Source organism: Ceratina calcarata, unplaced genomic scaffold (assembly GCF_001652005.2).
Source record: "Ceratina calcarata isolate Rehan_Ccalc_2016 unplaced genomic scaffold, ASM165200v1 scaffold180.2, whole genome shotgun sequence".
Taxonomy (NCBI): domain Eukaryota; kingdom Metazoa; phylum Arthropoda; class Insecta; order Hymenoptera; family Apidae; genus Ceratina; species Ceratina calcarata.
Genome location: NW_017139431.1, coordinates 1,889,535 through 1,902,237, shown reverse-complemented (window position 1 = coordinate 1,902,237; position 12,703 = coordinate 1,889,535). Strand labels below are relative to the sequence as shown.

Below are 12,703 nucleotides of genomic sequence, written 5' to 3'. Positions count from 1 at the left end.
AAGTAATTCAATAAAATTAAGTGATAGTAGGATTATATATAGTAGTTCATAACTTCTATATGAATAAATCAATAGGCAATATCATAATCAACAAAGATGGTATTTATAAAATATTTTTATTAAATACATCTCATTTAAATGATTATATTATAATAAAATGAATAAAATTATGCATGAAATATATTGAACTATATTTATTTATTTTCATTCCGTTCTTCTCTCGATCTAGAATTAATATTTCAAGTTTGCTTAACATAATCCACTGAAATCCTTCCTCATTCAAACATTACATTATTATAATTTGTATTTTAAATATAAAATTTTCTTCTCATTCATTGCGCGTAAGCGTAAGTAGCGAGCACGTTCGAATCTGTTCAGAATACGCGCCAATTCCAAGGATCGTAGAGATTCTCAACTCACATACAAGTCAATTTCGTTGTGATTCTCAGCTCATACACAAAATGAAACAAAATGTCCGACGATTAAAATATTGTAACTAAATACGTCAACAATTAAGATTTACTTTCATTAATTATTATTTAAGGAAAACCTAAAATCAAAGCTGAAATATTAAACTATCAGGATAATCATGCTTGATACTAGCCGATTGTTTTCGGAACGCCATGTTGCTGATGTTCGCCAGTGCCCATGATCACCTATGGTCGCGCAATTAGATTTTACTTCTTTCGACGTAAAGTGGTGCGATGAAATAAAGAGGAGATTATGTAAAAGCTGTACGGGACAAACTTACACATATAATAAGAATAAAAAAAGTAGGCTCTTATTATAACGGTGTGCGTGCGCGTACACTTTTCCGGTACGTGGTAAGAGATTTATTTTTGTGACCATATTACGATGTACGCAAGTAAAATATTCACGACGAAATGAACGAATATAATAACAATGGAATGTTTAATAGATTTCCTTTGACAACATTCATTAAACCTATACGTGCACGCTAATAGCGTCACAAACTCACTTATCAATTTCAGTCCAAGTGTCATTTGTCTCACATATCGTAACAGACAGAATTCACGTCTAATTATTTGGAAAATGGGTAAGTTTTTCTCTTTTCTGTTGCAATTATACACTTGTAACATTGTAATAATGTATAACATAATGTGTGTATACTTGGAATTGCCAAAGATAACTATAGCTAATTTCTTTACTTTGGTTATGAAAGTTAAATTTGTCACAGAAGTATTGATATAACTGTTGATATAGCATTCCTAATTAATTGGATGTTCGTTAGAACTAAATAATGATAATAATGAGAATAAATTCATTGCAGATGCTTCTGAAGCAATTACAATGGAAAGAGAAAACTGTAAGGATGTATGCGTAGATGAAAGTGATACATCTAAAAACATACAACTTGAGTGTATTGAAAATACAGCTGGAAAAGAAAAAGCTATGGATGTTGAGCCTTCTGATGTTAATGTGTCAAATACAAATGTGCCAGATAATAAAGATACAAATATGCAAGAAAATGAAGATATAAAGGAGCAAGAAAATAAGAATACAAATGAGCATGAAAATAAAGAAGCAGATGTGCTAGAAATTAAAGACACAAATGTGCAAGAAAATAAAGAAGCAGATGTGCTAGAAATTAAAGACACAAATTTGCAAGAAAATAAAGAAGTAAATGTTCTAGAAATGAAGGACACACATGTGCTAGAAATGAAAGATACAAATGTGCAAGAAAGTAAAGATACAAATGAGCAAGGGAATAAAGAGGCAAAACTGGAAGAAGTAAAAGATACAAATGAGCAACGGAATAAGGATACAAAACTGGAAGAAACGAAAGATATAAAGGTGCAAGAAAATAACGATACAAATGAGCAAGAGGATAAAGGGCTAAAGCTAGAAGAAATTAAAGATATAAATATGCAAGAAAATAAAGATACAAATGCAGAGACGACTGAGGATGTAGATATGGAGAAGAATGACGAAGAGAAGATAGAAGGGAATGAAAATGTAAAAACAGATGAAAATGAAGATGTAAATATGGAAACCATAAGTCCAACAAATAATGAAGCAAATAATTCTGATATCAAAAATGATGCTCAAAATAATATATTAGATGCAAAAAATTATGGTTCTGAATTAAGTACAGATATCAATACAAAAGAATCAATAGATTTTACTGCTGATATTATCATAGAACAATTTGATACTTCAAAAGATGTAACTGATGAAGTTGTTATGAACCATCTGGATGAAATTGAAAATTTACTTTTGGATTCTTCAGATTTTGAACAATCAAAGGAAGACGGTACAGAAAATCGATCTACTAATGCAGACCGCAATGAATTGCCTGAGATCATTGAAATAAAGAAAACTACTGAAACTGTTACGAAATTGCCACAGACGAAAACAGAAATTGCGGAACAAGCGAAACCAGGAAAATCTGGAACTGAAGATTGGTATGAAAAAAAGGTAATGCTTAACACATGATACAAATATGTACCATAAATATAGGAGTCGTAAAAGTATTCTGTTTTGTATTCTTTGCAGCTTGCTGAAAAAGAAACGATTATAAAAGAACGTCTTACAAAAGTGGCGAGGGTCTTAGGAATTTCTTATCCATGTTACGAAAAGTGGTTAGAGTGTGAAGAAAAAGTAAATGGAACTCCCCTGTGTAAATTGAAACCATCTCGACGTTGCTGTTTAGACAAACCGCATACCAATCGCTGGAAATTTCTTTGTAAATACTATTCTATTTCCTCGAAATATGTTAATATAAAATTAATTTACAAACTAGGATAATACCATTTATACATTACATGTTTAGGTACAAAAAAAAGAAACCAGAATTTTGCAATGAGCAATTCTGGCTCTTTCCTTGACAAAAATGTAGAGATATGGAAACTGGAAGCAAGTGGTGCATGGGGTGTAAATGTAAATAATAAATCCCAGTTCCCTCCTTTCGTATTACGTGCTGTCGAGGTATGATCAATAGAGATCAAACATTTTGTGCATTATTTTAAGAAATGTGTTTTAATTTGTTATAAATTCATTTGATCGTAGGTATTTGAAGATTTTCTTCAAGCAGAACAATTAATCACGCAAAAAGCTTCAAGTATAAACTTCTCGGATGATATATCAATGGACGGAGAATCAAGAAGGGATACAGAAGACAAACAGGAATGGCTGTGGTTGGTTGTACGTTGTAATAGTATGGATGAACTAATGTTATTTGCCACTGGAAAAAATATTAGTCGTGCCACAATGGATAGATTGAAAGAAGTATACGAATCGGGACCAGGAAAAAATTGCAATGTCAAGTCCTTATATTGCAAAAGAACAAATAAGTAAGCATACGTTCCAAAACTAATTTTAGGTAGATATCTGTAAAGAGAAAGAAGTAACGTATAATATTACCTCGTTCATCTTAATCACAGGTATGTCACCGGTGCAGTCACGGACACGACATTCTTGGTTGGCTCGGAAGCTTTAGACGAAATTGTAGGAGGATTAAAAGTGCAACTCGCACCAAAAACAAACTTTTGGTCGAATACTGCGGGAGCAGAAAATGTAGCTAAAGCAGTAATGGATTTTGTTACACCTAATCCAAAAATGACAGTACTCGAAATAGGATGTGGAATTGGTCTTATCGGATTGATGATGGCCTCTAAATGTCAGCAAGTAATAGGAGTAGATACACCGTCGGAGGTAGAGGAAGCTGAATTAACATGCGAATTAAATAACATAAAGAATGCATCGTTTATAATGGGATCTCCTAGTGAAGTAACGAGTAAAATCGTTGCGGCGATAAAAAATCGTAAAACGCATGCGATTATCAATGCGAATACTAATATCGGCCGTGCAATTGAAGTAATGACGTGTCTACGAAAGATTCAGTCGATTAAGCGGATAGTGATGATAACTACATTAACTAAACAATCAGTACGTTCTATATTAGAATTAGCACGTCCTGGAGATCGTGTCCATGGATCACCATTCATACCCGTTGTAGCTTGTGTCGTTGATACGTTGCCTGTTGGTGCTCATTTCGAAGCAGTTATTTTAATGCAACGACGAGCACTAAACAAATTTAATCAACTGTGGTATCAAAAGGCTATGGAAGAGAACACAAAAAGTTCAGGAAACAAAAGTGTTCAAGAGAAGGCAAATGAACAGAACAACGGAGTAGCAGGCAAAAAATTACCAAACAAGGTTGATGTGCAATTTAAGAAAAATTTTAACAAACTGTTCATGAAACCTTCGGCAAATAACAGTCCTGTTAAGAAGACAAATATTGCGTTGAAGAAACAGCAACAATTCGCAAACAAACACACTGGTAATGCATCCCCTAAACTGAGATTTAAGCTTAATAAACGTACGCATTCCCCAGATACAGGAGAGGCAACGCCGAAGAAATTGATAAAAAAATTCAATAAATTTGAACCTAAACCTTGGATCGATATGACAAAACAGAAGAAAGAATGGAATGCGGAAAATACGCATAATCCACAATTACGCATTAATCCTATATTCGAGAAGAACGTACGTGAGAATAAGGAGATTGATTTAAGAGAAAGATTGTCCAATAATCGAGGGAATATAGATATTGTTCAAACAGTAAAGGAGCATCAAGTGCTCTTGGAAATTGCAAAAGAAAAATTAAGTGGATCAGCACCAGCCGTTGATGTAAATACCGCAAAGGAGTTGCAGAGTATGTTAAACATGGTATTAGAACAAACGAGCAAACTTCAAAGTCAACTTCCACGCTCTGTTAGGGATCGTATCACTCCGGCAGAAAGTACGAATTCGGATCAAGATACTCCATCTTTTAAAGGTCGTTTTATTCAAGAAATGAGGTCCAATGATATCGTGATTACAGCACGAAACGAACCATTCGTGGAAGTTGAAGAGAAGAAACCAATCTTTAAGAAGTACCAAAATTTAATGCCCTTAGAACCAAATACAGTTGTGCCAGCAACGAAAGCAATAGGCATCAAAGTGGACAAATCTTTCTGTAGAGCACCGGAACGATTTCATGATAGTGAGATGCATCAGGGACAAATTCCAGTAGCTCCTTGGAATCGTGGTGTCCCTGCCGAAAGGAACCGTTGGGACGAAGTCGGAAATATTAGAAAATCACTCTCGCCTGGAAGAAGGCAAGGTTCACCATTTAAACCGAGCATGAATCTTCCGAAAAGACTTTCTCCTAAACGACCACTATTATCATCTCCAAGAGGTCCGTGTTCTCCTCCTAGAAGAAACTTCTCTCCTGGGCAGCGTCCCGCATCGCCTATGTTCCTCAGAGAACGTTCTCCAATAAGACGTCAAATGTCTCCATTGCGAAGACCTGTATCACCGCTGATGCGAGTTGTGTCACCGAGGTGTCCATCGCCACCGCGACAAATTAAAATTATGATGAACCGTTCCATGTCACCGCTCAGATGTCAAGAATCGCCAATACGGCGACAGATGTCTCCTCCCAGAAGACAGTTATCACCGATGTCTCCTTTAAGGAGACAGATGCCTTCTCCTAATCGTATGGTATCGCCTAGTAGGCAAGAGTTATTAATGTCTAGAAGACAGATAATGCCGCAAGAAAGACAACAGACATCGACAATGAGGCGTCCAGTGTCACCGCCCAGATACTTATTCGAACGTCCCGTGTCACCACCGAAGCGGCAACAGTCACCACCGAGGCGGCAACTGTCGCCGGTGAGATTCGCCGATGAGTGGGACATACCAAGTAGAAGAGCCGTGGAACAAAGCACCTGGATGCGATCTACGGAACGAATGCCAGATAATTGGGACACGATGAAATGCGACGATAGACACCGTAAGATTCCCAATCAGGAAAAATGGGAAGATATGGAACCCGATCGTAATAATACTTGGAAAAACGGTGGCAATAGTTGGAATTCCAAGCAAATGTGTTCAAAGCCAGCACCGAAACAGGCATGGCTATCGGGCTCTGACAGATGGTCATCAGTGTCTAATGTGCCGGGAACTAGTAACGAAGCTTGGCAGGTCCGAGGTAAAGAAAGTTCCTCTTCTAACAACGAACCGTGGATGGACAGTAAGAAACAAAATAGATGGATGGAGATGAATGTTAATAATGACTCTTGGAGACAATCGGAGAAAGACGATTTGAACGACTTGCCAGAAGATGCAAGAGATCCTTGGGGCGACGACGGGGTACCGGATTTAAAAGAAAGGTGGCTTAAATACGAGGGCATTAGTTCATCGTCTACGTCTAAAGAGAACCAGAAACAAGGAGATTCGTGGACAAAACATAATAAAGATACTTGGCATAGTAAAGGATCATCTTATAGTGCGAAACCTCACAATCAGTGGCAAGATAATAGTATTCAAAATGTTGAAGAACCTCGTTGGGCTTCTCAAAAAGAAACAGAAAAGACGTCTTCGTCAAGTAGTTGGCAAAATGGAAAGAATACAGGTTCCTGGCAGTATAAAAATTTGAATTTCCAATCACAACGCCCTTTCACGTCTCAGTTTAAAGGTTTATAATAGATTTTCGTTCCACAAATTAGCGATAATGTTTAACACACACCTACAGCAGGATCTGTACTATCCATAGCGGGATCGATCTGTACCGGCTCCGTAGGTCGCTAAGCAGTTAGAAGGCAATAAAACCAAGCCGTAACCCTTATTATTGAGTATAGACAAGAGTGTGTAGGAGGACGCGTTAGAGCCCAACATGGGAAGCGATTTCGAATCGATGCCGAAACCTGCTGTTTAGATTCATCCAGCCTATCTGACCGAAATGCGACAAAACCTTGGATACCGATTTGCATTCATTCTTCGGTATTAGAACTGTTTTCTATAGCTCTTTCAGACAAATTTATACTATGTAGTGATAAGTAATTATTATAATAAGAAGCGTAATATGCATATAAATAATCACTTGACCTTATTACCATTTCTCATTACTCGGATTTCGATCAGAAAGCCAAGGGAAGCGTACTTGAAATCCTCAAAGCAGGTAGTAGAACCTAAACAACAGGAAGTTTACCTGTAGATTTGCCCCCCATTTGAAATCGTTTCTGACGTAGCATCATGAGGTCCGAGTTTACATACTTTTGCCTATACTGTGTTCTAAAAACTACAGTACTACTGGTTTCGCTGCCTGCCATCGCGTCAATGATATACGTAGCCGCTACGGATCATTCCTATTTCGGATAGTACGAATAAATCTATTTCGTTAGTACATTCTTATCACGATATGTTACATATGTCACAAAGGGGAAATCGTATGCTTCTTATTATGTTTTAATAACAATGTGAAGCATGTTCGTCAACATTGAACTAAACAAATTTTGACGATATCAGAGCTTGACAGATATAAAACTTACACTGCAAGACGGTTATCAGCAATTATTTTGAGTTTTTTTATTGAAAATGAAGTTTATTTTTTTCTTTCTATCTTGTTATTTTTACATAGAATATGTTAGAGTAATATAAGAATTATGTTATAAAACTAAGTTTCCTTGAAATGACTTACTTAATTGTTAATGCAAAACACGTGCTACAATATTTTATGTATATCTCCTTTGAGACAGTGTAAAAATATGTTTATATTGTACTTTTCAAATAAAACCGCATTTATATAAAATAATCAGATTCTCCTTAATTTTAGTTTTAATTCACATGTACATTGTGTTTACTAAAAGCTCAGCTAAAAGGCAGCAAAACATAATAATAACTCAAAACAATATAATGTAAAAATCACCTATTAATAAATTATTGTTAAAAAATTAGTGTTGCGTTAAATGTACGTTCGTACGCGGTAATATATATACTTACTTGCAATTTCCACGTATATGTATACATATGCGTGTTGGAATTGGAAGCGGTCAAGTGAAGGGCCTTCTTCAGTGAGTGATCAATGTCGATTCAGGTGCCGACAGTAGCTGAAGCAGCGATCACATATATGTGAATTATTTATAATTATGTATGATTTAAAATATTCACATATTGATAATATATGCATAATTACAATTAACATAATTATAAATAATTCACATATATATGATCACTGCTTTAGCTACTGTCGGCACCTTAATGGACATTGATCACTGATGAAGGCTCTCCGTATAGCCATTGCTAGTTGTTTACACAATACACATGTGGTGACTTTCGTATGTACCAAACTTATAATAATGTGAAAAACATTTACTATTAGACTTAGTTACATTTCATATATGGTCAATATATTTATTGCACAGGTACAATAAATAGGGGCCAAATGTTTCGTTCGAAGGTATAGTATCCAAAAATATTTATTTAAGTAACGTTTAGGTTAGAATTAACCTAAACAATTGTTTAGGTGTTTTCTGTCTTACGAACTATTGTAAACAGAAATTCATATAACATTGGAAATGCAACTACATTTCAATGTCCGCTTTTAAAAACTGTTGTACGAGGAGATTCAACTATAGCTTCGAAAGAAACAGATGCGACTGTAAATAAAAGTGTGGACGAAGTTTCAGAAAAGTCTGTGACTTCGTTCAAATCTTCATCTGAAATTTCAATCGAAGCTTCAGAAGGAACATCAAATGTTCCATCTGAGTCAACAGAGGTACTCAATTTTATTCATTTTGATTGAAATAGTTAATTCCAATCTGTAAGTGCTGAGACATATTTCAATGTTGAATACATTTTAGTATGAACCTGATAAACTGTATAAGAAGTTAGAAATAGAAGTTAGAGGAAATGATCCTGCTGTTCTTAGCAGTTATGGACAATTTACAGTCATGGCTGCAAATAATTTAGATATTACTATTGGCAGACAGTAAGTCACAATATAGAACATACATTCATAGTTAAACAGAGTAAATAAAACAGAAAATATAATGACATTTTAGTGTTGCGCCAAAAAAGGCCATACATGAAAGGCTAACAGTACTCAAATCTGTTCATGTCCATAAGAAACATCGTGTTCAATATGAGACAAGAACATATTATAGATATATTGATTTCTTCAATTTAACTGGCTCAACAGCAGACACGTTTTTAGAATATATACAAAGGAATCTTCCAGAGGGGGTAGCAATGAAAGTTACAAAGGTACACTCTAAATCATTTATTTCTTAGTACATCGGAAGAGGGAAGTAATGTCGATTCATGTTTCGTAGGTGGAACTACAAACTTTACCAGAATCAGTGAAACAAGCAAACCCTGTACAACAATGAACAGTACAGTTTATGATGTTATCATTTTTACTAATAGTCAAATAAATTAAATTATATGAACACGTTTGTTTAATTTTCCATTCGACAATGATCATAAAAAACATACGGATTGCAATTTGAAATCTTGTTGCTTTGCTTTTGTCTCTGTTTTAACTCTGTACATGTATTACTTTACATCACAGCGTTATCGTGATTGTAATTATTGTATTTACATTGTTTTTTAACATGTAAACATAATTATCTTTCATTAAAGAATTACTTTTTACTGTCACGATTTATATATCTCGGAATTATTTAATTCTGTATTTATAGAAATACTTGTAGACGATACTTCCGGTTCCAACGGGAGGGAAGTAGAATTGTTCTGTTGCATCGCATATAAAGCATACGCTTTATGCAAGAAATTTTCATTCTTATTCGAATTAACATTTGATTTCTGTACGTTCTGATATCTTCGATGTAGTTGCGCACTGGCTATACATTTATGTAAAATAAATTCGTATCCTACAAGTATGGGAAAAGAACGAATTAAAATACTTAGGATTTATTGGAATATAAATATTTTGTAAATGTTTAAAATATATTTTAGGTACGATTAAGAAAAGTACTAAATTCATTTTGATAAATTATACTTACGAGGATACTTTGATTGACGCGTGTCACTATTCAATTCACAACTTAAATGAATTACTGTTATAATGAGAAATATAATTACTCCTCTCATTTCATTTGAGATATCGCATACATGAATTTTTAACAATCTTTCAAATAAAGTCCACAATCTGTGATGAACAGAGACGAAAATATTAACACGTTTGTCAAACAGATACAAAAATCATGATTCCGTCTATCAACTTTGAGATCTCGCGTATTATACAATGAAGCAAATGGAAGACGCTAGGTTCTTTACTTTTATTCTTTTTAATATTATTCGAGACAAACCGGTTTGTAGGAAGACTCAAGTTTGAAATTCCTTCACCGTTTAACTCGGCATTCATTATATCTGATCGTACGATGGGTATACAATACGTATACGTATATCTAGTTAATAAAACATTTATCAATCATGGAGTTTCTATTAAAAAATTGAATTTATTTATTTTTAATTACAATATTATTTTAATGACCACACACGAATATAGTCGATCTCAAAGGCATTATTTTGACGCTTCCAACTAGGCAACCAATTATTTCTTGCTTTCCAAAATTTTAACATTGCCTGGAACATCGTAAGCATCGTTAATTAATTACATTAAATTAATATTGCAATAAATTACCTTCGCATGGAGATTTTCCCATGGTTTCGCGTAGTTTGAAGAAGTTGTGTTATCAGGAAACACACGAATACCACCAACCCCGACTCCAAGACTAATATAAAACTATTCAAATGGAATTAAAATTATTTACTATTTGAAAATCATATAGTATGTAATTGTAAAGTAATAAGCAGGGGTGCGTAAATTTCGTCGTACCTCTTTGTTAAAAGGGGCCATTTCATTGCTCCCGTTTATCCAACCATTTGTTCCAGGTGTCAGTTTACCTATTTCTTCATCATCTACTAAAAATTGGAATCCACCGCTGCTCCAAATAGTTGTATAGGTGTGAAAATCTTCCGTCCACTTCGGACCATTTTCTCGTATTTTAGAAACCATGTAACTCCCCACATTTTGCGATACACCTTGTCTGAATCCACAATCTAATCTTCTTGAATCGAAAATACTTCCAGTCGCGTTGACCAAGTTATCGTTTCCGCGGGCAAGACCGAGAATAACGCATCCGCTGGCATATCCGGTACCGTAATCATTGTACTTTGGTCTCAGCCACATCTCTGCTTATGCGAACGACCGATTATTGCACTGATAATTAAATGATGGCTTAAGATAAGAAAGACATTCACCTGGATATAACCAGTCCCCTTTAGGAAATTTTGCCCTTATCTCGATTTTACCATATCGAAAAGAGAAACTGTTCTTCGTAGTTAATCTCACTGATATAGTAGGCGGTATAATATTAAAATTGACCACTTTACGCGAACATTCTTCTGGTAATTCGCTAGTACAACTATAACATAAATTAATAATCAATTATTTATCTTGTGTACATGTATAATGATGCAAATGTAGGAGGACTTATCATACTTACTCGCTAATCGTTAGCGTTCCATATCCAGTTACACCCTCACCATAATAATCTTCTAAGATTCCTGGCATGATACGAAGTTTATCGTCACTAATATTCACTAATAGTTCATGGTGTTCGTTATGGTAGATACAAAATTCATAATCCTGCAACAAATATTATTTAATGTAAGTACTATTTCTTACAAAATATCATATCTGAATTATTTCGTTTCAATTATCCCCGTCGTGTGTTACATCGCTGATGAGCTTACAGGACTTAGTGGCAACTTAATCTCGCGACTCCAAATTGATTTATTCAAAGTATTGAAAGATTCTTCGAATAATAATTCATCGACAAGGGATCCAGAATTTTTCGTGTCCTGCGCTCCTTCGCCTGTAGCTAGAGAATATAGAAATTATTTATTTACGTATTATTTTTCAAAGTATAGAATAGTATACATTTAATACAAGCTACTTACTCGTAACTATCCATCTTTCAATGTGGCTCTTGTACTCTGTTCCATTAACTTGTACAACAAACCAATAATTTAGAGTATCCCCAACTCTTAAGTTTGCATCTTTATCCCAAATGGACCATTTTTCATTGTCCTTTCTGTATATCTCGCGGGATATTTCTCCCATCTGATTCAACCCAATGTCTTTATTAATATTTCCATGGATCGCGAAAAATGTCAATCCTGGCTCGTCTATTATAAAATGAAAATTGAATAATGATAATCTAGATAGATTAGTTATACGATTTTGTCAATTGACAAAATTAGTTAATTAATAAATAAATTTGCTTACCCGGAATTGATATAAGAACTCCCTGCTGATTAAGAAATTTAAATTCTACATTCGGAAGAATATAAGAATCCACAGAGATGAAGTGTACTATATTCAGTAAAATTACGATAGAAATACATGAGAAATAATTGTCACGCATGTTTTTTTAAAAATTGCAATTTAATGTCAATAGTTATCACGATTAAAGGTCACCGCGATCTCGCGCGGAGTACTGACGCTATACTAGCTCGAATACGCAACGCTGATGATTCTTGTAGTTCTACGAAGTCTTATGTTTTAAATTTTCGGTTTTTCCCAGAGATGCGGTCAGTCTTGAGCAGAGTGGGGTCGACTTGACTACCTCGTCCCTTGTGGATCTCTGGGACATTCCCATTATTATTACTTATATCCTAATCATCACTACAGAAATCAAGTCGATGTTAGAATTAAGTGGGGATCGATGCACTGATAAAAGAATATGAGTTAGACGCACGAGTATACGTATAGCGGAAAACATTCTTTATTAGATAATCATTTAAATTAAAGAAAGGACTTAATAAAAAAGTTACAAGTTTATAAATGATTCCTCTAAATAATACGTTCCTTTTTTAATTTAGTCAG

The 12,703-nt window shown here is 34.6% G+C and overlaps 4 protein-coding genes across 6 annotated transcripts; 2 read left to right on the top strand and 2 right to left on the bottom strand.

Moving 5' to 3' along the window:
* Positions 1 to 332: 332 nt before the first annotated feature.
* LOC108633054 (uncharacterized) lies at positions 333 to 8,119 on the top strand. 2 transcript variants are annotated; one of them, XM_018038013.2, is made up of 8 exons: positions 333 to 817; positions 920 to 1,057; positions 1,292 to 2,439; positions 2,518 to 2,707; positions 2,795 to 2,949; positions 3,031 to 3,314; positions 3,405 to 7,936; positions 8,030 to 8,119. In XM_018038013.2, the coding sequence occupies exons 2-7, from the start codon at positions 1,054 to 1,056 to the stop codon at positions 6,490 to 6,492; spliced, it is 4,869 nt and encodes a 1,622-aa protein (XP_017893502.1). In that variant the 5' UTR covers positions 333 to 817; positions 920 to 1,053; the 3' UTR covers positions 6,493 to 7,936; positions 8,030 to 8,119. The 2 variants fall into 2 exon arrangements, with proteins under 2 accessions (XP_017893502.1, XP_017893503.1); XM_018038014.2 differs by having other exon boundaries at positions 333 to 824.
* Positions 8,034 to 9,236, top strand: mRpS10 (mitochondrial ribosomal protein S10). The gene is made up of 6 exons (XM_026810895.1): positions 8,034 to 8,123; positions 8,211 to 8,245; positions 8,312 to 8,563; positions 8,649 to 8,776; positions 8,850 to 9,051; positions 9,120 to 9,236. The coding sequence occupies exons 2-6, from the start codon at positions 8,231 to 8,233 to the stop codon at positions 9,174 to 9,176; spliced, it is 654 nt and encodes a 217-aa protein (XP_026666696.1). The 5' UTR covers positions 8,034 to 8,123; positions 8,211 to 8,230; the 3' UTR covers positions 9,177 to 9,236.
* A 103-nt stretch (positions 9,237 to 9,339) lies between these two features.
* LOC113463871 (uncharacterized) lies at positions 9,340 to 10,238 on the bottom strand. Its single transcript, XM_026810896.1, has 2 exons — positions 9,813 to 10,238; positions 9,340 to 9,680 (listed from the first exon to the last, which is right to left on the bottom strand). Exons 1-2 carry the CDS (start codon positions 9,898 to 9,900, stop codon positions 9,445 to 9,447), a joined length of 324 nt encoding a protein of 107 aa, XP_026666697.1. The 5' UTR covers positions 9,901 to 10,238; the 3' UTR covers positions 9,340 to 9,444.
* Positions 10,239 to 10,248: 10 nt separating this feature from the next.
* LOC108632973 (beta-1,3-glucan-binding protein) lies at positions 10,249 to 12,671 on the bottom strand. 2 transcript variants are annotated; one of them, XM_018037867.2, is made up of 8 exons: positions 12,104 to 12,671; positions 11,776 to 12,003; positions 11,569 to 11,696; positions 11,319 to 11,461; positions 11,074 to 11,237; positions 10,649 to 11,004; positions 10,454 to 10,555; positions 10,249 to 10,395 (listed from the first exon to the last, which is right to left on the bottom strand). In XM_018037867.2, exons 1-8 carry the CDS (start codon positions 12,240 to 12,242, stop codon positions 10,291 to 10,293), a joined length of 1,365 nt encoding a protein of 454 aa, XP_017893356.1. In that variant the 5' UTR covers positions 12,243 to 12,671; the 3' UTR covers positions 10,249 to 10,290. The 2 variants fall into 2 exon arrangements, with proteins under 2 accessions (XP_017893356.1, XP_026666694.1); XM_026810893.1 differs by having other exon boundaries at positions 11,569 to 11,690.
* Positions 12,672 to 12,703: the final 32 nt, after the last annotated feature.

Coding starts and splice junctions, on each gene's coding strand:
- LOC108633054 (XM_018038013.2), top strand. Junction 2,440..2,517: donor AAGATTGGTATGAAAAAAAG/GTAATGCTTAAC, acceptor TATTCTTTGCAG/CTTGCTGAAAAAGAAACGAT. Junction 2,950..3,030: donor TCGTATTACGTGCTGTCGAG/GTATGATCAATA, acceptor ATTTGATCGTAG/GTATTTGAAGATTTTCTTCA.
- mRpS10 (XM_026810895.1), top strand. Junction 8,777..8,849: donor GATATTACTATTGGCAGACA/GTAAGTCACAAT, acceptor ATGACATTTTAG/TGTTGCGCCAAAAAAGGCCA. Junction 9,052..9,119: donor TAGCAATGAAAGTTACAAAG/GTACACTCTAAA, acceptor CATGTTTCGTAG/GTGGAACTACAAACTTTACC.
- LOC113463871 (XM_026810896.1), bottom strand. CDS start 9,900: ATGAGAGGAGTAATTATATTTCTCATTATAACAGTAATTCATTTAAGT. Junction 9,681..9,812: donor GCGTCAATCAAAGTATCCTC/GTAAGTATAATT, acceptor CCATACTTGTAG/GATACGAATTTATTTTACAT.
- LOC108632973 (XM_018037867.2), bottom strand. CDS start 12,242: ATGCGTGACAATTATTTCTCATGTATTTCTATCGTAATTTTACTGAAT. Junction 12,004..12,103: donor AGTTCTTATATCAATTCCGG/GTAAGCAAATTT, acceptor ATTTTATAATAG/ACGAGCCAGGATTGACATTT. Junction 11,697..11,775: donor TGAAAGATGGATAGTTACGA/GTAAGTAGCTTG, acceptor TATATTCTCTAG/CTACAGGCGAAGGAGCGCAG.